At 43.2% G+C, this 24,061-nt stretch overlaps 1 protein-coding gene across 1 annotated transcript; it reads left to right on the top strand.

The window, feature by feature from the left end:
- Positions 1–6,858: 6,858 nt before the first annotated feature.
- wnt4 (wingless-type MMTV integration site family, member 4) lies at positions 6,859–20,177 on the top strand. The gene is made up of 5 exons (XM_072666477.1): positions 6,859–7,385; positions 17,980–18,215; positions 18,364–18,495; positions 18,661–18,803; positions 19,318–20,177. Exons 1-5 carry the CDS (start codon positions 7,309–7,311, stop codon positions 19,786–19,788), a joined length of 1,059 nt encoding a protein of 352 aa, XP_072522578.1. The 5' UTR covers positions 6,859–7,308; the 3' UTR covers positions 19,789–20,177.
- The last annotated feature ends 3,884 nt before the right edge of the window (positions 20,178–24,061 follow it).

Below are 24,061 nucleotides of genomic sequence, written 5' to 3' on the forward strand. Positions count from 1 at the left end.
TTGCTGAAATCAATCTGTCTTGTTTTTTTGACTCAGAGATTTGCCCACCCACAGCCTGTGGACCTCCAGCCTATGCGAGAGCTCCCAGTAACAGCAGGTGTGTGCGCCGGAGGCTGTGCTGGACGGCGGGCCACAATGCGGCCGTAACTCATGGCCAGGGGCAGGGGGGTGGGGGGTGTTTATAGTGGCTGATGCTCAGTGTAAATGTTAAAGGCGTCCTGCGCAGCCACCATTAGCGTGCCTCCGGGATGCCGTTGCTGTGGCTACGCCTGTGCAAGCTGAGGCTATATAAAATCTGTCCAGCTTTGGAATGTCATTGTGGCCAGATATATGTCCCAATCCCAGTTGCCATGGACAGTGCGTTGCTAGGGAAAGCCTTTCCATGACTAAGTCCTTTTTGTCCCCTTCTCCCAGGCTCCATTCACTGTGGATTTAATTTATCATGGACAGGGACGCTCCTGAGCTCTTCTTAGGCAAGTTCTCAATGGCCTTAGCTGTGATGATGCACTTTTTTGGGCTCCCTATTTACTTTGTCCCAGTTGGTGCTTTCCATCAACATTGTCCTTCTGCTCAGATCTATGACGTGTTCCAGTCAGCACAAACTTTTAACCTGTAGAAGTTGGTGTCCTGGCACTGACCTGACTTTTAGGCACCTTTCGATTGGGTTAGGGTCAGAACTTTGGGAAGGTCAAAAGCTTCATGTGTTTCATCCATGCATACCACATTTGGTGGATATTTGGGGTCACTGACCTGTTGGAACACCCAATTATGCTAGCTCCCAATTAATTAGTCTAGCTGATGGTTATGATGAAATATTCTGAGGTACTCCTCCTTCATCATTCTATCCACTTTGTGCAATTTACCAATTCCACTGGCAGCAAAACAGCTCTAGAGCACCACCATGTTTAACAGTTGGTATAGTGCCTTTGGGTTGAATGTTGCACTTTTACTCTTCCAAACAATCTTTGTCTCATCTGATCATAAAACTTTCCTCCAGAGGGCTTTTAATTGTCCCTGTAGTCATCTGCAAACTTTAGTCAAGGTGTCAGTTTTGGAGCAGGGCCTTTTTTGGATCACAGTCTCTCTGTCTATGGTGATGTAAAACTTGCTAGACTTCACTGCCACTGGAGTTCCAGCACCTTCCGTTTAATGGCATGCCTGTGCCATGATGGTTGCTGGATTTTTTCCTGACCTTTTTGTCTCAGCTGAGGGTGACAATTTGAGTCCATGGCAAAGTGGCTGCGCCTCCTTCCAATAACTTCCACTTATGTTTCGACTGTTTGAAATGATGATCATCCTTCTCAGATCCTCACTGAGCTCCTTAGACTATCCTGCTGTACTGTGTGTTGGTCAATCTTGTGAGTGCTGTTAAACAAACTCATTTTAGGTGAGCACACAGAAGCTACCAGCTGTAGCCAATCATGATCATTAACAGGTGAAAAGGTTAAGAGTTAAGAGTTAACTCTTAAACCTTAGAAAGCTTTCAAAAACTCCAAAAATACAATTTGTTTTATTAAAGATGTTTACTGTAGACTCATTCTGCACCAGAAAAAAAGTACAGTTCATAAAAATTATTGAAAGTCCAATATTACCTTGACATACGTATTCATGATTAGTATATATTCTAATATGTTGTAATATCAACAAGTTTTGCATTGGATGTCTTTAATACTTTTTTATATTGTATATATGTATATATAGTCAGGTTTGGAAGTCGATGTGTTAAAAGCAGAAAAAATGGGCCAAAACAATACTGTACAAATAAAGGACAACCGGTGAACCGGTGACTGGGTCATGGGTGCTAAAGGCTCATTGATATGATCCATGAAGGCCACACCTTACAACCTACAGGACTTAAAGGATCTACTTTCTAACATCTTGGTGCCAGATACCACAGGACCCCTTCAGAGGTTTTGTGAAGTCCATGCCTTGACAGGTCAGAGCTGTTTTGGTGGTACTAGGGGTACTACACAGGATTAGACACATACAAAAAGACCATTAGAGCAGCAAAATGACAAGGGGTTAAACTTTGACCTGAGGTCAAACATGAAAGAGCAACTCCTGCCAGAAACCACAATGGATGCACCAGACATGCACTGACGTCCTTTACTTTTCTGCCCTTCTAGTAAGTGTCTAGGTATCCTATATGACTACATGCTTCTACTTAGTATCTCCCTCCTGTCACAGAAAATTATAAACCTCATCAGTCAGAAATATGCATTCTCTTTAAAACGAAATTCAATCAGTTGTCAAAATACTAAAGCTGGGAAGAACTGAGCACAGGGCAAGTGGAGTCGAGAAAATGTGTGAGACATTGTTATTTTAGGGTGGCAGCTGGATACAAAACGGAAACCCAGCCATCAATTAGCACACAGCAAGGCTGACCCTGGCATGGTCCAGCTGAAGCCCAGGGTTTGCAGGCTGTGGTCTCAGGGCACCGTGGTTAAAGCAGCCACTGTGTGTGAGCTGCGCTGGAGTTGCTAGGCAGTGCACACACAGAAGGCCACTGGCATGCTGGGAGAAGCCAACTAACCCTTGTGCTACAATAATGGTGGCTTTAAGTCACTTATAGCATATTTACACCTTCACATACACTCAACGTCCACTTCATTGCAAGCCCCTACTTGTGCTTTCAATCTCTGGCCACTTCTGAGTGAGGCCCACCTTATGGTACTTTATAGGGCTACTATGTAGGTATACAATTACTGACTGTTGCTGAACTATTTATCAGCCTTCCTCTAGCACATTCACAGCACTGCTGTTGACATGGTTTTATTTGGGTGGTGTACAGCTCCTAACACAGCAGTGACATGGCATGATAGTGAGGGTATAAGGCACAACAGTGCTGCTAGGGTTGTTAGACACATCAGAGTCACTACTACGTAGGTCGAGAGTGGTCCACCACCAAGATATCCAGGCCAAGAGAAGTGCTGTCGATTCCTTTTAGAGATGTATCCAGTTTTAAACTGATTGTGAACTCGGTTTCAAATTCAAAGCTGTAAAATAATCTGAAGTTGGTCTTGCAATCAAACCACAACACAACATTAGCCTTTGTGGCCCTAAAATTTCATGTTGTTGCATCCTCTAGTTCTACATAGTTCTCCTGATTTTCTGAAGTAAGGAATAGTGATCAAAGTGACCATCTCAAACACAATAAAGGAGATGGCTGAGAGCAACTCCGAATTTATTGGCCAGATAGTAATTTCCCATGGGGCTGTTCATTTTTGCTGCATAGCATCACGTGTGCCACCACCGCCGTGTTTAGGCCAGATTTCCACGGCTGTCATGGAAGAAATGTGAGTGGGTTTGTCCCACAAGAGGCGAAGGAGGAAGGTATGAGCGACACCCAAATATTATAAGACTGTCGAGAGCAGAGGAAGAAGCCAACAGCCACAGCCACCAAGAGAGAGTCCCGCCCAGCAGCACGCTGAACACGAACTGCAATTCCAACCAGCCTGTACAGGCGAAGCTGCCTCTATTGTTTGTGGTTCCGAGACTGATGCTCCATTTTAATAGAAAAAGGAGGGGGAAAGCATAAGCAGTGATAAAGAAAGACAGCCCACTGTCATGTAGGTTGTCTACAGGCCAAAACCCATTCTCCTTGGCTCCGGAGAGTCTTGTTGCCAGCATCATCGTCGGCCCAGGCGTCTGCGGGGATAACAGATCGCACCTCTTTTGCGAGTGTGGGATTGCACAGCAGCCAAGACCCAGTAAATCAACACCAGTGGCCGCTGAGGGTGAGAGAAGCGGCTGCTGGGAGCTCAGTGCCATGGAGGCTCAGACCAGGCCAAAGAAATTAGCTCTGTGATTTGAAATTTCGATGAGGAAAAAATTAATTGTAGGGCGGTTTTGCGTCCTTGTGTTTGTACCACTTTTGCAGCAGTGAGGAATCATGAGAATTTGACATGGAACACTGCTGATGAGTTGAACTATGTGACCCCTTGGGTTATTATTCGGTTATAAATCTTTAGACTTAGTATTCAGTGACTATGCTCTACATATTATAAGTAACTTATATGTAACTTATCATATTGAGAGTTCAGCACCTGCCAACTAGCTTGTTAGGGCTATTGCTTTTTCACAAGCTTCAATAGAAAAGGCCAGGTGGCACAAACTTTGTCCCAAACAGTAGCATTGGGCTTATCTAAGAGGATGCCTAGCACATTAATGCCCACTTTGATGCCCACTTTGATGCCCACAAAGCAGGAAAAGACTGTAAAAAAAAAAAAGCTAAGCTGTTTTCAGGTAGCCGTTTTCTCAATTCGTCATGAAATTAAAAATGGCAGGCAACAGGAATGCTGGCTGTCTGGAGGCTCAAGAAAACTTTCAGAGAGAACTGCTCGTAGGATTGCTCTTAGATTGAAGGACTAAGCAAAACCCTGGTTTAACTGCTAAAGAGCTTCAGGAAGATTGAGCAGACTCTAAAGTGTAGGTGCATTATTCTACTGTGCAGCAACACCTGCACAAAAGAGGCTGGGTCTAGTGGTCACTTCCCCAATATCATAAAACCAGTTGATACATGTCTTGCTTGACCAGAGCATCATTCAGTATTACTCACTCTCTCCCTCTGTTGGCCACTGCAATGAGTTATGCTGATAATGAGTGCCATACTGAGGTTTGGCTCCACTGTGGTGTATCATACTTCACTATATAGAAAGCTTGCACCACTGTCTTGTGTATAGGTCCTGGGTCCGCATGCTACAAACAGAACGAAACAATGTGCTAAGAGGTGCCCAACAGCCTCACAGGAAAAACATCAGAATTCAAGAGTATTATTTTTATAAACAGAAGGACTTCGTCTGATGCCTTTATGACCGTGTCTAAAGTCACTCTGAACAAATGAAGTGTGAATGGTTTAAACATTACAATGCTTTCGGGAAGCAGAGTATGTTTAGAGAAGGGAAATAATCATTTGTCCTTCTTGACTCAAAGACAGCCCAATGCCGTGTTTCACAGTGCGAGTTGTGAGAAATGCCCTGACAGAAGAGTATTTTTATCACTGCAGACCCCCGCAGTAAGTTAAGTTAGCCAGCACTACACTCTCTTTGGTGCCGTAATTTGCTCTCCTAGGCCGTATTTCCACGCAGTGATGCTCTGCACCAGATTAGTAATATGTGTATTTTAATTAACATCTGTTTTAAATCGTTTATCATTAATAATATATGTATAGTGTATGCACTCATCATTATTTTTCCACTGTAAGAATCAAGTAAAACTATAAAAATTCCTATTCCAATTTTCAGTAGGAAGGGAAGTGCTTTGGGTGCCGCTGGCTTGCTCAAAAGAGGCTTAGGCCCGGTTGCTTTGTCATAATCTGAACTGAAATGTTGCTTACCTGCTCAATAATAATAATAATAATAATAATAATAATAATAATTACAATAATACACCAGTTTTAATCTTAAGTTTGGCATAGAGGCATGTGATAGAAAGCACCCCTGGACATCTCGTCACTAGGTATACATCTATTACAGAAACAGGCTTCTAAAACATAAGTACTGTTTCTTTGCCTAACTGAACACATTGCAAAAAAAGAAATCCAATGTATTAAATTTGGAAAATAAACTGGAACTGTGTCTAAATTGTGCTTATTTACACACAGAAAATCAGCCGAATGTGTAATTTGGTCAGAGACGTTCAAACTTTGGCGTAAGACTTTTGCATCTTTACCGCAGAGCACTTGCGTTTGGGGTCACTGAGGCCAGGGAGAAGCACACTGCCAACAAGCTGTACCTCGAGCAGGGTGAATAGCTTCTGCACTGAATGCCTGTGTAGAGCGCAAAAGCAGCCTGGCTGTTTTCTCATTAACCAACCTAACGCTTTTATCTACCAGCACACGCTCATATTATACAGTGTTAGACTGCCGGGTCATAGATCCCATGTGTGTTATGTACAAGTAGTAATATGTCTAATGACTGAATGACAGAATTACGCTTATATATCAACTTATATATCATGAAAATCATGAGATTTTGACACAATGTAAAGAACAACCAGATTCATATTGATTCACAGATTTACATTCACATGTAAAAAAAATGAAAAACAGCAAAGATGGAGAGAAAAGGAGGATATGCACTCTTGGACATCGCTGTTCTGCATTTTTACATAATGTGAATCTGGCAGTTGTTCTTTACAGTGTGTCAAATGTCATGATGAATGGACTACAAATGCTCCAACTGATGTAATAAATAAATATATGACTTATAAATATAATATAATCAAATATGTTTACATTTAGTTTAATAGAAAGTTTTTTCTACTTCTACTGTAAAGATGATTTTAGATACAAGGTTTTTACGTGACAGTGACAATATAAGGAATATACACACAGTATATACAGTAGCATATTACAGCAATATCAAACTTTAAACAAACATAAATATAAACGATTGAAACAATTTTTTTATTTTCTCAAATTTTATTTACCATTAAATACTACTTGTACATTCATATTTTTTCTCAATATGCTTTAATTATTATAAATACATAGCATACAAACTATAATATATTTATGTTTTATATATATATATATATGTGTGTGTGTGTGTGTGTGTATTACAATGTGTGTGCGCGTGTGTACATAAACCCACACTTTCTCATAAATACTTACACACGTACACACAACAAGCACATACATGCATACACACACACACACACACACACACACACACACACACCACCAAAACCTCCCCCAGATCTTGCGCCGCCCCTCCGCAGCCCTTCAGGAGGAACTAAAGTGAGGTGGGAGCTCCACGCTGAGCTTAGTACCATCACACACGCTGCAGCAGCACCACACACACTCTCTCTCTCTCACGCGCGCGCGCACACACACACACACACACATACACACATACACACATACATTCACACACTCTCTCACTCACCGCGGGTGGACTAGACCCAGCGCAGCTCCCTCATCCTCAGCCCGCTGCCATCTGCCCCACGGTGCTGACGAGAGAGAGAGAGAGAGAGAGAGAGAGAGAGAGAGAGAGACAGAGGTAGAGAGAGGACGATTATGAAGGACAGAGGGAAAGAGCAGCTGAGGCAACAGGCGACACTCCTCCACTCACCCTCTTTCTCCAGATCCCTCCATCTCTGTGTGTGAGGGGAGGCAGGAGAGACGCGTCTGCCACAGGAGGACGAGAAGAAGGACAAGCCCCTCATGACCTGATGATGGATTAGGTGGTCTTTAGAAGTGATAAAGTCAAACCAGCTCACCTCCGGCTCTGCAGAACCGTCTCCCCTGTGGATTGTACACGGACAGCCCTTTTTCTCCGTGCTTTCTTTCTTTGAAAGTTTGTCAAGATGTCCTCGGAGCATTTGCTGAAGTCGCTGCTGATGCTGTTTCTGGCGCTTTTCTCGGCCAACGCGAGCAACTGGCTGTAAGTGCAGAATTTCTCCTCATTCATTCCCTACCTCTCTCACCCTCTCTCTCTCTCTCTCTCTCTCTCACCCTCTCTCTCTCTCCCTCTCTCACCCTCTCTCACCCTCTCTCTCTCTCCCTCTCTCACCCTCTCTCTCCCTCTCTCACCCTCTCTCTCCCTCTCTCTCTCTCTCTCTCACCCTCTCTCTCCCTCTCTCACCCTCTCTCTCTCTCTCTCTCTCCCTCTCTCACCCTCTCTCCCTCTCTCACCCTCTCTCTCTCTCCCTCTCTCACCCTCTCTCCCTCTCTCTCCCTCTCTCACCCTCTCTCTCCCTCCCTCTCTCACCCTCTCTCACCCTCTCTCTCCCTCTCTCTCTCTCCCTCTCTCACCCTCTCTCTCTCTCCCTCTCTCACCCTCTCTCTCTCTCCCTCTCTCACCCTCTCTCCCTCTCTCACCCTCTCTCTCTCTCCCTCTCTCACCCTCTCTCCCTCTCTCACCCTCTCTCTCTCTCCCTCTCTCACCCTCTCTCCCTCTCTCTCCCTCTCTCACCCTCTCTCTCCCTCTCTCACCCTCTCTCTCTCTCCGTCTCTCTCTCTCCCTCTCTCACCCTCTCTCTCTCTCCCTCTCTCACCCTCTCTCTCCCTCTCTCACCCTCTCTCTCTCTCTCCCTCTCTCACCCTCTCTCTCTCTCCCTCTCTCTCCCTCTCTCTCCCTCTCTCTCTCTCCGTCTCGTGCGCACGAACGTTAGCTATAGCTAAATTTGCTGACACGTCTAAAAACCGGGTTAATTAGCTGTACTACAGCACTGTCGGTCATGTTTTAGTCACTCACCTGCTCAGAAATTGGTCGAAAATGCTGGATTTTCACCCAGTCATGAGTTTTTAATGAATTTTTATTAATTTTATGAGGGTATTTTAAAAGATAGCGCTTTCACTTGCGCTCGAGCTCATTTCCGAGGACACCTCGGTTCACCTCAGTCTTTAACAGGGAACTCCTGGGTGAATTTCTTCGGACATTTAGACACATTTACACCTCAGAGGCTGCTAACCTCTCATTTTGAGCTTTAGCATTTTAGATTTTAGACCAAACATAATTTGGCTAGCTTAATAATCTAAATATAGCTGCTTCTGAGATGCTGGATGAAGTTCCTCTCCGGTTCTTAAGACGATTTCATTCACTTTCTATTCACTTTTTGCTTACTTTTTATTTTTAGTGCCTGATTAAACCTCATTTATGAAGAAACAGCAGACTATTTTGCTGCTTTTAGACTGTCCACTGCACAGGGGTCAGTTCCACACGAACCCGGCGATACCCATCATCTACTCACCTGAGGCGATGACTGAGGCCTTGTGTTCATTCCTGTGGTGAAGTTAGTCATGTTTCTGACGACCTACAGTCAGTTAAAGTAACCACAGACCAGCTTAAACACTTATATTGTGTTATTATCTAGAACAGCAGACACCAACCCTACTTCTTGTAGGCCTCACCTCCAACCTCCAACCTCCTACTTCCATAATGAGGTCTGCAGGAAGGTGCATCTCCAGGAGCAAGGGTTGGTGACCATGTTCACACCATCCTTGCTTGAACTCTTAACCCCTTTGCATGGAAAACCCATAAAGCTGTTGAGCAAATAAATCATCTTTATAGGGAATAATCTTAGTAACTGAGGTGGCAAAGAAACCACCTCGCAGCTCAGTTTGAAGAGCAGGTTGGTGATGAAAGCCAAATTAGCATCAAAACGTACGGTATAAATCATTTCCTGCAACTTTCAGAAAAAGGTTGTATTAAAATGTGCAGTTCGTAGGACGTCCAGCAGCAGGTTAACACACAGTCTAAAATCATGCTTGTTATGGTGTCTCAAAAAAAGGTTGGGAGATATCTCACAGACATTTTCACAATATACTTAATTATTTTCGGATGTTTTTGATCACAATAATGGTAACATTGTTATATTGCTCACCCCCAATCTAGGCAACCTCGAGAAGACAACTGTAAATCTTGTTTTTTACTCGCAGGGCCAGTGATCTAGACTAGGTGTTTCTAGACGGCTACAGTTTCTGGATGAGATGTTCCCCATGGCAGAGTCCAAGTGTGCAGTGAGAATGAACCCAAAAGAGTCCAACCCAAGCTAGTACTACTGAATTCATGTGAGGTAGCTGTTTGTTCACTGCAGTAAGAGGGGATTTTTACTTTAAGAAGTATTCCTTAAACACTGTAAGAGTTAATTCAGCTGGAGATTTGGCTGTGCAAACACTATTAGTGCTTGTTGGTGGCTTGCGCAGCGGCTGTAGGTGTGGTGGAAGCAGCAGGTCCAGGGCAGGCACGGGCATGCGGCGCACCTGAGGGGGAAAAAAACCCTCTCACCTGTCTGCAAAATATGATTTTTCTGACAGAGTAAATCCGAACAGGAGCTCGTCCACCCCCATACTGTGACATGTAGTAAGAGGCAGCTTAGGAAAGAGCAGAACACAGCACAACAATACACACGTTATGGCCAGGATTTATGCAATGTGTGCGATCCTCAAGGTTAGGCCCACTAAGGTATATTTTGAGATACAGGAATGAAGGGTTTGTACTTTCTTTATAAACAGTGGCCAAAGAATGAGTGATCAGATATGTTCAGATAAGGTAGCCTGAAATGCATGTTAGCCTTTCAAGTCTGAGTATTTTCCTAAAGCAGGAATCGAGCAAGAATGGTGATGAAGGGCTCACTTTATAGACGTTGACATTCCCTGTTATATATTCTTTACTGTAATCCAGTTCTGTTGCAGTTTACGCCACTCTGCAACTTTCAGAGGACTGGTCTGAAACTTGTTCTGTAGAGAGATCGACCTTCGGATATGCGCTTGCTGTGCTGTCCCTTCTCTGCTACTGTAACCCAACAGGAACAAACTGAAGGCAGAGTGGCAGTAAACATAAGGCACTGTAAACTCTATAAGATGCTAGTTATTTAGATTAGGTCATTGCTTTGCCGTCTTCGTCAGTGAGAGCTAACAACAAATTCAAGGACTTGATAAAAATTGGGTTATTATTATTAGCCTGTCATTATAAGGGTTGCATGATGCCCTGACACATAATTGCTTTAAACAATTAACGGCACCAGACTGATGTTTCTATCTGACCAATAATTCAAAATGAAATTTGTTGTGCTATAGAAAAGCAGACTGGTTTTGTTAAGATGATGGTCTGCTGACTGCTGCACTTGTATATGTGCATTTTTAACATTTGTTACTGCATTTATCTGTAACATCAGTCTATTTGAATGTAGTGGCAATTTTTGCATTTTAAAAATGTATTGGCATCGGCCAATAAATACATGCAAAAAATAATTATATTGGATATCGACCCATCAGCCAATAATGCTCATATCGATGCATCCCTCCACATTTTTACATTTTTATTCCAATCGTACTTTCACTCTGAAGCCTGCCAGTGCTTTTTGGACGCTGAAATAAATGGAAAGGTTGATAACGCAATGAAGCGTACTGAGGCTAAACTGCTAAACTTGAAGCAAAATGGCATAGTTGACATTTTACAGTTGCTTTTAACTCAACAGCCATTGGTTAAAGTCTTTTCAGGCAGGGATTTATGCTCTACTGTTCATGCGTTTGTCCATCAGCACCTCCAGTTTATAATGGCGCTGTATGAGCGAGCACTTTGTGCTGCACCTGCACCTGCCTGCTAGTACAAATAAGCAATGTTGAGTTAATGGGCTCAATAAGCAATGGGGTGGAGGAGGACGACTCGCTACTCTAATAAATATGCCGCATTCCAGGTTTAGGCTGTATTTTATTGATAGGAAATGTTACATTTCTTTTTGAAGGTGTTGTTTGCGACACTGAGGCACCTGTTGGTGAGTATTCAAAAGCTTATCAAAATGAAATACCAAAGTTTTTGACCTTTGACGACTGGCGCAGGCAAAAAATCCTATCTTGAAATATCACTCATGCTTTTGAAATGTTTTCCCATCGAAAGTATTAAGTGTTAATAGCTTATAACAGTTAAGTTAAAGTCATTATGGTCGCTAAACACCCACCAAGTCTAACCCACAATGACCTGCTGTAGCTGCAGCTTTTCTTTCCTACCACATTAGTAGTTTTTAGATAAGACTTGACACCCATGCTGTACACATATACCTATTATACTGTGTGTGTATATATATATATATTGTATATACTGGAAGTGTAACAATTCACAAAATTCAAGTTGCTAAACATTTATCTATTCATAACAAGCCTTAGAGATTTTGCTAATGACCAAAATGAGGTGTTAATGTGGTGCCACGTATGTCTTTTTAACTTTTTGGCTCTGATAAATGCAGATACTGAAGTACTTTGTCATGGTTGACTGGATGACTCCATGTCATTCTGCCTGGGATGGAAAGAATAGTGGTTTAACCATCTGCAAAGGACAGTCAATAAATAGTCTGCAGCTGATGAGCAACTCGAGAAGAGAGAAACCCCTAATGCGAAATATATCCTGGCGCCTAACGCCGCTAACACAAATAACACCAGTGACAACAGGTCAATGAAGTTGTGAAAGCTGTGTTGTCACATACCCTCAGTCTTTCAGCTGCCTATTCTAAGGACCCCCAGGACGGTTACTAAAATGCTTCTAATTTGGGCCATCAAAGACTTTCTTTTGTATATTTGGAGAAAGTGAAACTTTTGAACACTCCACCAGAAGATACCGACCTACTGTTTAAAAGTCTTACAGCCATGACCGATAGTGTCTCAGCACTGCTTTTACCCATAACAGGCCTTTTTCATTAGGTATTTGTTTTTAGGGATAAGGGTCAAGTGGCTTATTAGCACCTCTGTCTCGAGACGTTCCCTCCAGCCAGACCACCAGATGAAAACAAATGAGAGCTTAATTTTTAATACCCCCTTTTTGCCGTTTTTCCAGTCTTTGCATTATTTTTATGTGCTGCACGGTGCCCACAAAAAGTGCCTGGTTTTACTCGACTTAATTTCCCCTGAAAATAAAAAGGCAGCCAGAGCTGGAAATAACCCCTACAGGCCCTTTCGGCACCCAGCTAGCACCAGTAATTGTGCTAATTGCCCCGTCCCCCCACACACGCTTCACCTCCCTCGCTTCACTACTCTATTCCTGTGCATTCTCCCAGCTTCTCCTCAATCCCTCATCGCTCCTCACAACCTGTGTTTTATCACACTGACCGCAAGGCATTACCAGGATGTGGCATTTAACACCGCTGAGCTCCTTGGTTCCAGAGTCAGACTCCATCCCCAAGCAATAGATCCATGCTTCAGAGTTATGGAAGTGTTATGTGCAATGCCCATATTCATAGATTTTGAACAGACACGTGAAGGTGATATGTCAATATGCTATCATAACTGTGATTAATTCTTGTGAGTATATTAAGGATATCATCATTACATCTAGAACCTGTATAGTAAAATGTATGTAAACAACAACCAATGCATTGTGTCTGCATAAACTGCATAGCAACAAGCAGCTGAATGAATGCCAGCCTATTTTTGCTCAATAAAATATTATCGATTTCGGCACTACTTGTTATACTGTATCTGTAACTGGGGTAAATATAGTAGATGGTCACAGGTACAAGCAATGATGCTAAAATACTGAAAAGAATACTGAATTGCTTACTTGTGTGTGTGTGTGACTAATTGCTGTTTGTGTAGAAGATGTCCACAGATGCTAGTATTCGTGAATGTGTTATTATTCTCTTTGGACATCGTTGGCCCAAGTGAACCTGTTTTGGCTCCATTGTGACTGTACTCCCCTGTTGCACCCCTTATCCGTTCTGGGTTGAGGTTTCCAAGAAGCAGCAGCGTGCAAAGAGAATAGCATGAATCTTACACAAAGAGAAAAAACAAGGTCCTCATTGTGTAAGACGGTCTATCGCAAGGTAGGACTTGCTGGACATTTTGCAGAGATGATTGAGGTGATGCTGAGGTCTTAAAGGGTTCTTGGATTAATGCTCGAGGGAGAAATTGAGATAACACTGCCCTCTAGAGTTAAGAGATCCATTTTGGCTTGGGGGAAGAGCTGGATTCATTCTGGTTCAGAGTCCTGAAACTGAAAGCAGTGACCTCTATACATGGCTCTTCTTTGTTCAGTCTTTGAGTTTCAGAAGTGTAACCTGTATGACGGATACCTTAGATTACTGAGAATGAGTTGATCTCTTTTGTTACTCATTGTCAATGTCTTTTTAAAGGTCAGGATACACAAGGGTTCCTAAACGGTTCTTGGCTTGGATGCTTGCTTGATTAGACTGGTGTAGAACCTGGACATTAGATTTGAACTATTTTTCCAAACTTGGGTTTTTTTCAGAAGACAAAAGTAGCGTACCCCAGTGTAGCTTTTACACGTTACACTTGGCATGTTTGTTTTTAAGAGTGTAGAAACTGGTGATGGCAGGATTTGTGTAGCTCAGTAACTCTCATTGTCGTTTTATGGTGTTTTCTATTCATTAATACAAATAAAAACAGTACATTTACTTGTAAACTGTGGTAACTGGTAACTAGGTGGGCAACAAGGCAGGCAAAATGTTATCGTTATTATAATAAATGATGCTTTTCTGAGCGTATTGTGGGTGTCATCAGTGCTTAGAGCACTGACCAACTGCAGGTTTTATTACTGAGAGTGTAGTTAGTCCTGTTCAGACAGATGTAGGGCAGCAAATGTCTTTAAAATCTGGTTCAAATGGTGTATAGCTGTTAGAGTTTGTTGTTTCTGGTGCATCGTCTTTGATCTCATCAACATCTGCTGCATCGCAAGACAAGGTCATTGGGGTCAGCATGGCGAGTTGGGGTGCAGTGTTGTCCAGAACAGACAAATTTGTGTATAGAGCTGTGGAGGTCTTATCCCACGAGGCTGTGACGAGAATAAGAAAGAAAAGAAATGAAGGAAACGAGGGGGAGTATAATGCATCACTTCCCTTAAATGTGTCCCGTAGGATGGTGAAATTACTCCAGATAAACATGCCTTTCAACGCGCAGTCGTGAGTACTCAGCAGTGCAGAGCTGAGAAATATGTAAATATCAAATATTGTTATAAACACAGGCGACGTGGGGCTGCGCTCTGTGCAGCATACGTGGCTCTATTTGCTGTAAGCAGCTCTGGCAAGTTCTCTATTTACCCCACCTATTTACTGGTGATATTTTCCCCCAGACAGCAACTGTAAACAGCTGCTAGTTTGGTGATTCAATAAAACTCAAAAAAGGTGCAGAGAGAGGTCTGCTTCGCTGGGGCTCCTCTCTGGCTCTGTCTGTACCTTTCATCTGTGAACACGAGGATCCTTGTTTCTTTCAACTTGCTTTCACCAGACTTCTGAAGTACAACTGTCCAGCACATTTTAGTATTTTTCTGTCATCTAACACACACACACACACACCTCAACTCAGGAAGGGCTTGTTAATTAGCTAATCAGGTGTGTTAGAGCAGGAAAAATAATGAGCGCATGCTCCTACCAAATACCAGAGTATTAAAAACCTCAGTCAGTCTGTGATAAACTTGTCCATATCTAAGTGACCGTATCTTAACGCAGACAGCAAATAAGCATGCTTGTACCAAACTCTACATGAGTGACCAGCTTTCTGAGTTGCATCAAGTGCTGACATTGCCCCCCTTTTTCCTCATTTCTCTCTCTCACCCCCTTCTCCTCACTCGTACAGGATGGTTGCGTGCTAAGCCGAACAGGCCTAAGCCATGTGGAGCCGACGGCGCTCGGAGACCAGGGCAGCTTAATTCAACACAAACACGTTACAGAAAAAGTGGGGCGGCCCATCTCTAGGTGAAAAAGATTCCCGGAAAGCGACAGGGCAGGCCTGCTACCATTCTCTCGGAGGGCGTAAAAAAAAAAATCCCACAGTCTCCTCTCACTGTTTTGTTAACCCGTAGTGTGCGGAAGGTACGGAACGGACGGAAAACAAAGGGCTGCAAAAGACGGGGAGGAAGAGAGAGCGAGAGATAAAACCCGAAGCAGTGCAAACAAAATCACCCACGTCCCCCTCAAGGTCTTGGACCAGTGAATTCCCATGTGAAAAAGGTCTCAAAACCCAAGGCGAAATCTCTCGGCATATGGTTTATCAGGTGTTTTGTTTCTGGAAGAGTCAGGCTTGTTATGAGCTCCAGCATCATAGGAGCAGCTGGTTTGGATATTTTCGGCCCTCGTCCGGCTTTGATTTTGTGGAACAGGCCAGTTGTCTGTGATCATCATAATCACATGTGCAAAGGGTGGATGAAGAGCAGTGTTGATGATTGGAATTTGTAGGAAACTCTTTGCTCTTACAAACTACACAAGCTCTTAAAGGAACAGTTAGGTGCAAAAAAGGCAGTGTATACAGTTTTGACTTTAGCCCAAACAAAAATGTTAAATAGCCAGGGCGTAGTTTTGCATGAAATTGGAGAATTTAAAAGCTTCACGTTTCTTCAAGCTTCTGCTGATTTCAGCTATGCAGTGTCCATTTGTGCATTTTATATAAAAAAAGAGAGTATGCCAGTGTCTGAAACCACAAAGTTAAGGTCTGTTTGAGACTTACGGTGCAGTTCACCTAGTTTGAGATGGTTATTTTCATTCTCATTTAGATCAGAGGTGTCAGTATGGGTTTCTTTCAGGATGCACATGGGCAGGTTAGTGTTTGTCCTTATAAAAATATCTGACTAAACTATTCAGCCAATTTGGCGAGGCCTTCATAAGTGTTAAAGAAGGAAAACGCTGATTGCTATAATGTTATAATCGCTATTGATTAAACTGGTGTAGACCCTCAAAATACTTGCTGCAAATCTCAAAAGCCAATAGATTTAGTTTCAAACATAAACTTTCAATTGAGTGAAAATTTGACGCAGTACCCTTATTTTTACTCTTCGTTTTTCTGGACTTTTGACACCCCCTGATTGGTAGGGTGAGGTGAAAATTGTGTACATATTTGACCAACCTTTCCTCGAGGAAAAACCTCAGTCTGCACATGCTGTAAAAGGACTTCCAATAGCTGTTTAATTGACCATGATAATTGATGTCAGAACACTAATAAACACATGCCAAAGGGCCACATGGAATGGAGAACTTGGGCTTAATCGGGTGAATGATGTCATGTATGAGATAGAGGCAGCGGAAGAGGATGGTGAGGAAGAGGTTATCGGACCGACTGAGTGCTGAGATGAGTGTCTCGGAGATGTGAAGGGGTGTGTGTGCTATCTGCCCCATCCCTGGCCCACGTAATTAGGCCTTGTCAACAGCAGAGAGGGCTAGGATATGATATGCCCTACCACAAGGACTTGCCTCGTTTTTTTGGGGTTTTTTTTAAGTCTTGGGAAGTACATCCAGGCTACAAGCTGAAGCCAAACCAGTGAGGGAGTGTTCGAACAGTTTGGCAGAAAGCCAGATTTACACAACTTGAGTGTATTTGATATACCTTGTAGTTTGAAGCAAGTGTGTGGTGATTGAGGCATGCAGTTCTGTGATCTTAATTGGCGGGGCAAAGCCACACATTACATCTTAGCTGCATTAGCCTCAGAGCTCCAGTGCAACACAAAATAGGCTGATAGGCTACATTTGAAGTAAGAGGAGATGGTGCACAACTATGTCTTTAATCAGCATTATGGTGTATAGCTAAAGTGTGACAATTAGTGGGAAATGCGAATGGACACACCACATGTAGCTGCCACACACATTATATAGCCATGCCTACATTCACTCTTGTAATGCCTGAGTCCAGTCCATTAAGCAGCAATGCTTTCATGTGTGTCAGGTCTCGATTACGGACCCCTCTCAAACGATTTGTTTTACCCAGACATCTACACTCGCGCCCATTAGGGTTTCCAGAGAGAGAGACGGTTGTTTGGATGGGAACCCCTAAGTGTGTTTTTGACGAGCTCGTGAAACGGCCTATTTTTATAAGGTGCCGTTAAAAAAGAGCTGGACCTGGGCGTCACTCGGTAGACGCTCTTCCTCTCACATGTCTCCCTGACCCTCCTGCCCTGGAGGTGAGAGCGAAAGATAATCTTCAGCCGCCCCCTCAGCGTCCTCCTGACCTCATGTGCAGAGCCAAGCCTTCCAAGAAGCTCCTAGCGATTCCTCACTGTTTATGTTTACGCTGTTTGTGCTTACCAGATGGTTAAACAAACAGATAGCTACAAAGGGTCGTTGAACTCATGGAATGATGCTTAAGTTGATCAAGTGCTCTGTTTGGTCAGTTTTGAATTATTTGCCACACCATGTGGCCCCACGCTCTTCCTCCAAGTCTGCGGATTAATGCTGTAGGATTTAAGGTGCCTCCTCATGTCCGATGTAGGACTAAAGAATCTCAGATGTAGTTTCTGAATCGGGAAATTTGTTAAGAGAGTTTTTTTTTTTAATTCTTGGAAATCCAGAGCTCTTGTTGTTTTGCTATACATACATTGCTTATATTACATGAAATACAAAACATCTGCAGTGTAGTGTAGTGCAGTGTAAACCTTGCTTGCCCTGTGGCTGGCTGCGGTTTAGTCCCTCCGACACCATGCTACACCAGAGTCCTTGCGTTGGACAATATTGATTTAGGTGGATCACTCTTTTCTACTTGAATCTATGTTTTTATTTTAATGCCCATGCATAACTAACCTATTTCTCTGTGCGTCTGTTTTTAAGGTACCTGGCTAAGTTGTCCTCCGTGGGTAGCATCTCAGACGAAGAGACGTGTGAGAAGCTGCGAGGGCTGATCCAGAGGCAGGTGCAGATATGCAAGCGGAACGTGGAGGTGATGGACGCTGTCCGTAGAGGTGCCCAGTTAGCCATCGACGAGTGCCAGTATCAGTTTCGCAACCGCCGCTGGAACTGTTCCACACTGGAGACCGTCCCGGTCTTTGGCAAGGTGGTCACACAAGGTCAGTAAAACCATGCATGAGCAATATGGTCTTTACCAGAGATTTTAGTCTATAGAGGAACTATTTTGTTTCTTCTTCATCATCCCACTCTCGAAGTTGACAGTTTCTAATGCCTAGTGTTTCTATTGCGCTTTTGTTATTGTCACAGGCACCAGGGAGGCCGCCTTCGTGTATGCGATCTCTGCTGCAAGCGTGGCCTTCGCAGTGACAAGGGCTTGTAGCAGTGGGGAGCTGGAGAAGTGTGGCTGCGACCGTAACGTCCACGGCGTAAGCCCAGATGGTACGATTGAAAAAAAATAAATAAATAGAAGTTCATTTTAGCTGGGATGTCATAGTCATAAGTGATAAAGGCATGTGCAATGAACATTACAGGCTGTGCTTACATAGTTATTTTGTCATCTAAGGCATCCCATTTCACTATTCAATTCTCTCTCAATCACTCTAGGCTTCCAGTGGTCAGGGTGCTCTGACAACATTGCCTACGGAGTTGCCTTCTCCCAGTCGTTTGTGGACATTAGGGAGCGAGGCAAAGGGCAGTCATCCAACAGAGCCCTTATGAATCTCCATAATAACGAGGCAGGGAGGAAGGTAAGACCCACAGACGCTTAATTGGATCTCATTCCAAGATTACTAGTAAGGCATATGAACTGATGAAACTCCTTTCTCCTTTCTGCAGTAGTGGTGTAGAAAATGCATTGACCAGAATATGGCTGTATCCACTTGAAATGTGATAATTAATCATAAGAATATGAATAAAATAAAACATTTCAAGATGCTGTCCCAAGTTAAAACTGACGTAAAGGTCATTGGAACATTATAATCAATTGTAACTGTTTTTAATAATATTTAATAAGTTATGTAATTAAGATTATAATTTAGTTTGGTTAAAATAAAATTATTAGACTATTTTAAAATGCCAAAAAATGTTTATCCGTTTACATTTGTTTATTGATCTGTAAAAGTAATCATTTTAAAGTAATGAAATTTTAATAATGGTGAAAATAGTGAGATTTCATGCTGCACCAGTTTCCTAAAAAAATCATAATTAAATCATATCTCTGTGAGGGCAAGAATTGACATAGATATTCCTTGCTATTTCCAGGCTATTCTGAACCACATGCGAGTAGAGTGTAAATGCCACGGTGTCTCAGGCTCCTGCGAGGTGAAGACCTGCTGGAAGGCCATGCCGCCATTCCGCAAGGTGGGCAACGTCATTAAGGAGAAATTCGACGGCGCCACAGAGGTAGAACAGCGCAAAATAGGCACCACGAAAGTGCTGGTGCCGCGGAACTCGCAGTTCAAGCCGCACACGGACGAAGACCTGGTCTACCTGGACCCCAGCCCGGACTTTTGCGATCACGACCCCCGGACGCCGGGCATGTTGGGAACCGTAGGCCGCTACTGCAACAAAACTTCAAAGGCCATCGACGGCTGCGAGCTGATGTGCTGCGGCCGTGGCTTCCACACGGAAGAGGTGGAGGTGGTGGACAGGTGCAGCTGCAAATTTCACTGGTGCTGCTACGTCAAGTGCAAACAGTGCCGCAAGATGGTGGAAATGCACACGTGCCGGTGATCCACTTATTCCCTCCTTCAAGTCCCCTCTGCTAAACTTTATTTAGAACGCCTCCCTTTTCCTACCACCTCCTTAACACGCCCTGGGAAACCAGACGAATATGCGAAGAAAAAAGGGGAAACACAGACATTCCCGATCACTTCATACATTGATAAAAGAACATGTCATACATGAGACATACGTGTCTAGGGGCAAATAGAGTTGTTGTTGTTGTTGTTTTTTTTCATTTCGAGTCCCACTTGAGAGTATTTTTCTCTCCATTTTTTTTATGTGGTTGCTCTCTTATTTTTGTATTTTTTTTAACTTATTGGAATCAGAGAGTGAATTTTTAATGTGACTTGCTCCAAGGGGAGTGGTACGGGGTCGAAGAGGGTTGATGGACAATTGGAACAGTGGGGTTTTGAGGGAGACGAATTGGAAGTGGAGTTGGGGGGAGGGGGGGGGGGTGTTTGAGTGCCACCCCCTCCAGTTGTTGATGCTGCTTTAGGATCTCACCTGGAGTGATGGACATCAAGGGATTTTTCTAACTGACTTCTAGAACAAGGAACATTACATCTTGAGGTGCAGTCCAGGTGTACATTTATGTTTTTCTCTCGGAAAGTAGCATTTTTAGCATTGTATTTGGCCATTTGTATGTGGCCATGATGCTGCTTCAACAAACACTCATGAATAATGTGTACAGCAGTGATATCCTTATAATATTGAGTATTCCATAGGGAAGCAAACCAACTCTAAAAACAGGACTGAACGGAACGACTACAAGCCTACCATCGAAACACTTACTGAACATTGTACTGAATCCATGTATTACTTAGCTCATAGGCCGAAAATCATGGAAAGCACACCATTGGCTTGGAACGCTTACCATCTTTCCCCCCCAAAAAAATATACGGCAAACGAGTTGTTTACTGGCAGGTCAACTTGGTTGGACCATGGATGCTGTGCACAGTGACTCCAGCACTTTTCATCTCCAGATGCACATACCACAAATAAACAAATTCCCAAAGCATTCCCTGTTCTATCAACGTGAGGCAGAGTGACTGAGTTATTTATGACAACTATGTACAACTACCATAATTCCAAGTTTTCTATAGTACAACCATGCTATCCAGTATGCTTCTAAAGGAACATAGCTCTGTAAAAGACTTATACACTGAAGAGGACTATACTGCATATGAATGTATGTCTAACTGAAATATATGCCATGTGAAAGACTGACACAACTGTTGCATTTCTTCACGAGCTGTGGTGAGGGAAAACTTTCCATTGTGAAGATAAAACTGGTCTCCTTGCTCGACACACACACACAGAGAGAGAGACACCGTACGACATAACTATCTTTTATTTGCTTTCTTTGGTCGGATTGGTTAGACCTGTAAACGAAGGAATGAAAGTCTCCTTGTTGTAAAACTCTGGTGTCACATAGTGTGGTTTACGACAGCACTCTCTTCCTCAGGCGCACTGCCCCACGCTGCACTGTCACCGTCGAGGGTGGGTTCATGTTATGCAGGCAAGCCTAAACAGTCTCATATATCTACAAACAGTAACTACATTTAAAGGAATACTTTGGCCAACAGGCAGATCTACTAAACGTCCCACTTACATAGCAAAAACAGTCAGTTAGCCAAGGCATATTTGGTGTGTGCTTCCTTAGTTTTGCGTTTGGTCTAATTGTTGCTCCCTGACTAAAGTAGCGAGCGAGTATTGAAGGTCTCCATCTTTTCTGTTTTTAAAGCTGGAAGTATAACTAAACACCACAAAAGCAAAAACCAAAGACTATTTAATATGGCTAAGCAACATGGTTTGAGGCAAGTGTGATGACTTGGTTATTAGCTAACTTTACTCAGCAGCTATATTATCCTCTTATTAACACCAAACCTCTATATTAACACCAAACATGGCTTGGCTGAATGAGTATACCTGGGATATGGGGTATAAATTTAGGGTATAAATTTAGCCCTATTTGGATGGTAAAATTTAACTAGGGTAATTCTTTCATGGTGGCTGTGATTTCTGATCCATGATTTCCGTCTGGATTGCCCAACTCTGTGGTCGTCCAAGAAGTTTAGTCCCGACTGGATTCACATCTCTGTGATTTTCCATGCAGATGTCGCCTCATGTTGGAGGCACATATCCCAGATACTCCTGTAGATATTAAACACTCAAAAAGTGAACTGAAATTAGAGCCAATGTTTCATTGATGGGTCGGAGACAACTGTTGTGAATGTGATCATGTGACCATGCGATTCCAGCATTCAGGCTATTTTATTCCTGGACTAATCAAATTGGAGTAGGGCGAAGGCATCAGCTTTAGGCATCGAACATGTCTTGGCTGAATGGGCCTATCTTGGTGGACGGGATTGAATTTACATGGAGTTCCGGGGGATAATCCCCCTCTTTCCTGAGGGCTTTTATTTATGTGCGGATCGGCCATGTCTGCGTGTTTTTAGAAAACGACGGGCCAAATGACCTGCTGTTTTACACTTTTACACTAATTTTAGTTTTGGAAAGTGTATCCGATGTTTATCCAAACTTTTTCTAAATGAAAGTTCAGAAAATTCCAGAAAATTCTGAACTTTCCTTCACCCCCAACTGAAACAAATGCCTGCAGGTCTATCGGACTGTTTGGATCGACCGTTGCGAATGTGATTATGTGGCAAGTGGATGCAAACATTTAGGTCCTGCCATCCAGATCCGCAAATTTTAGCTAAGGGGACGTCCCCCTGATAAACACCCACCCATCCGGATAGGGTTTCTGACAAATATCCCTTTAACATTTTCCCCATTTGTGCATAATTTCGCCTGTGTAGGAGAGCGAAGTAAGGTTAATTGCCCCCTTCAGCACCCCGAGCACAGCTGCCCGGTAACACAGCCTAGACTGCACCCAGCCAGCCGTGCCACCATGCCAAGAATAATAAATATTTATAGAAACTATGTGTGGAATAATGACAGGAATGAGGGATGTTACCACACGTACGTGCGGTTCACTGCTACAACTCAGCAGCTCCGAAAGTACTGTTCTCGCGCCGACGTCACCACCAACTCCGTCAGTGCCCAGTGGGGCTTTTTATAAGTGGATTTTCCCTGTGGCCTTTTTAAACGAGGTAATTACCACGGAGGACAGTAGGGTCAGCTGACGCCATAGCGGTTGGATAAGAGGAGTATAAATATATATATAAATTGCCAAGTTTACAGCAGTGGTTATGTAGTAAACCAACAACAGTTGAGGACAAGCAGCAATGCCTGTCAAAAGTTTGGGGACAAGTTTTCAAAACGAGTTTAGTATAAATGAACATTTCTTCATTGGTTTATCGGTTTGTATTTGGTTTATATAAATCAGGAAATATCACAAGCAAGAAATGGGTCTTCAGAAGTCTATTCTAAGTCTAAGAGATATTTGATTTATATATTAAATAAATAAATAAATAAATATATAAATAAATAAAAACCTGACCCATTTTCCTCCCACTTAATGCAGGACATTTTTTCCTTAGTATCATCTTTCGCCTGGAGTGTGCCCGAGTGTGTGAATGAATTTTGCTGTGGTAAAAGTAGAGCGGGTAGGTTCCACCCTCTGGCATTCTTCCCACTCAGGAGCCACTTTTCGTTTAATTTATGTGCTATAGGTCACAGAATGGCCCAGGGCCGTTTCCCTCCCGATGAATAGGACCACATATTTCATTTCATCTCTACTGTGCTTTTCGAAAATAGACCTGAAGTGTACTTCTTATTCTGGATGATCAGCATCTCGAGAGCATATGGCTTCCAGAACTTCTTTTATAGCTTTCTTTCTCCTCCAAGGCCTGGCTCTAATAAGCTGCAACGATGCTTGGGATTATGGGAGGGAGGGGGGGGGTGATTTCAAAAGGAGAGGCAGTTGTCTGTTATTTTGGACTGCGAAATTAAAACGGGGGGCATCTCCGTGGGCCTGGCCTGGGAAAATCGCTGAGAAATCCTCCTAATACCAGCACATCCTGTGTTTGTGGAAGTACTGATATTTGGCGGCCCAAACGCTGTCGCCTTTGTTCAACGATGCCGTCTCCAGCCGGCTAAACGGTTTTTGAAAGACTTGACCGAGGCTTTGTTCCTCCGAGATCGTTAACCACTTGATCACGCTCGCTCAAGGTCGACTCACTTGAGGGGAAAAAAAATGCTGATGAAATGGCTACTTGAGAGTGACGAAGAAAAGAGTCGATCCTGAGAACCTGATAATATCGTGGAGCTCTATAAGGAGTGCGGAAAAGAGGGGATGTGAGCGTATTTGCTAGAGGGA

Source organism: Salminus brasiliensis, chromosome 21, assembly GCF_030463535.1.
Source record: "Salminus brasiliensis chromosome 21, fSalBra1.hap2, whole genome shotgun sequence".
Classification (NCBI taxonomy): domain Eukaryota; kingdom Metazoa; phylum Chordata; class Actinopteri; order Characiformes; family Bryconidae; genus Salminus; species Salminus brasiliensis.

Coding starts and splice junctions, on each gene's coding strand:
- wnt4 (XM_072666477.1), top strand. CDS start 7,309: ATGTCCTCGGAGCATTTGCTGAAGTCGCTGCTGATGCTGTTTCTGGCG. Junction 7,386..17,979: donor GCCAACGCGAGCAACTGGCT/GTAAGTGCAGAA, acceptor TCTGTTTTTAAG/GTACCTGGCTAAGTTGTCCT. Junction 18,804..19,317: donor ATAACGAGGCAGGGAGGAAG/GTAAGACCCACA, acceptor TGCTATTTCCAG/GCTATTCTGAACCACATGCG.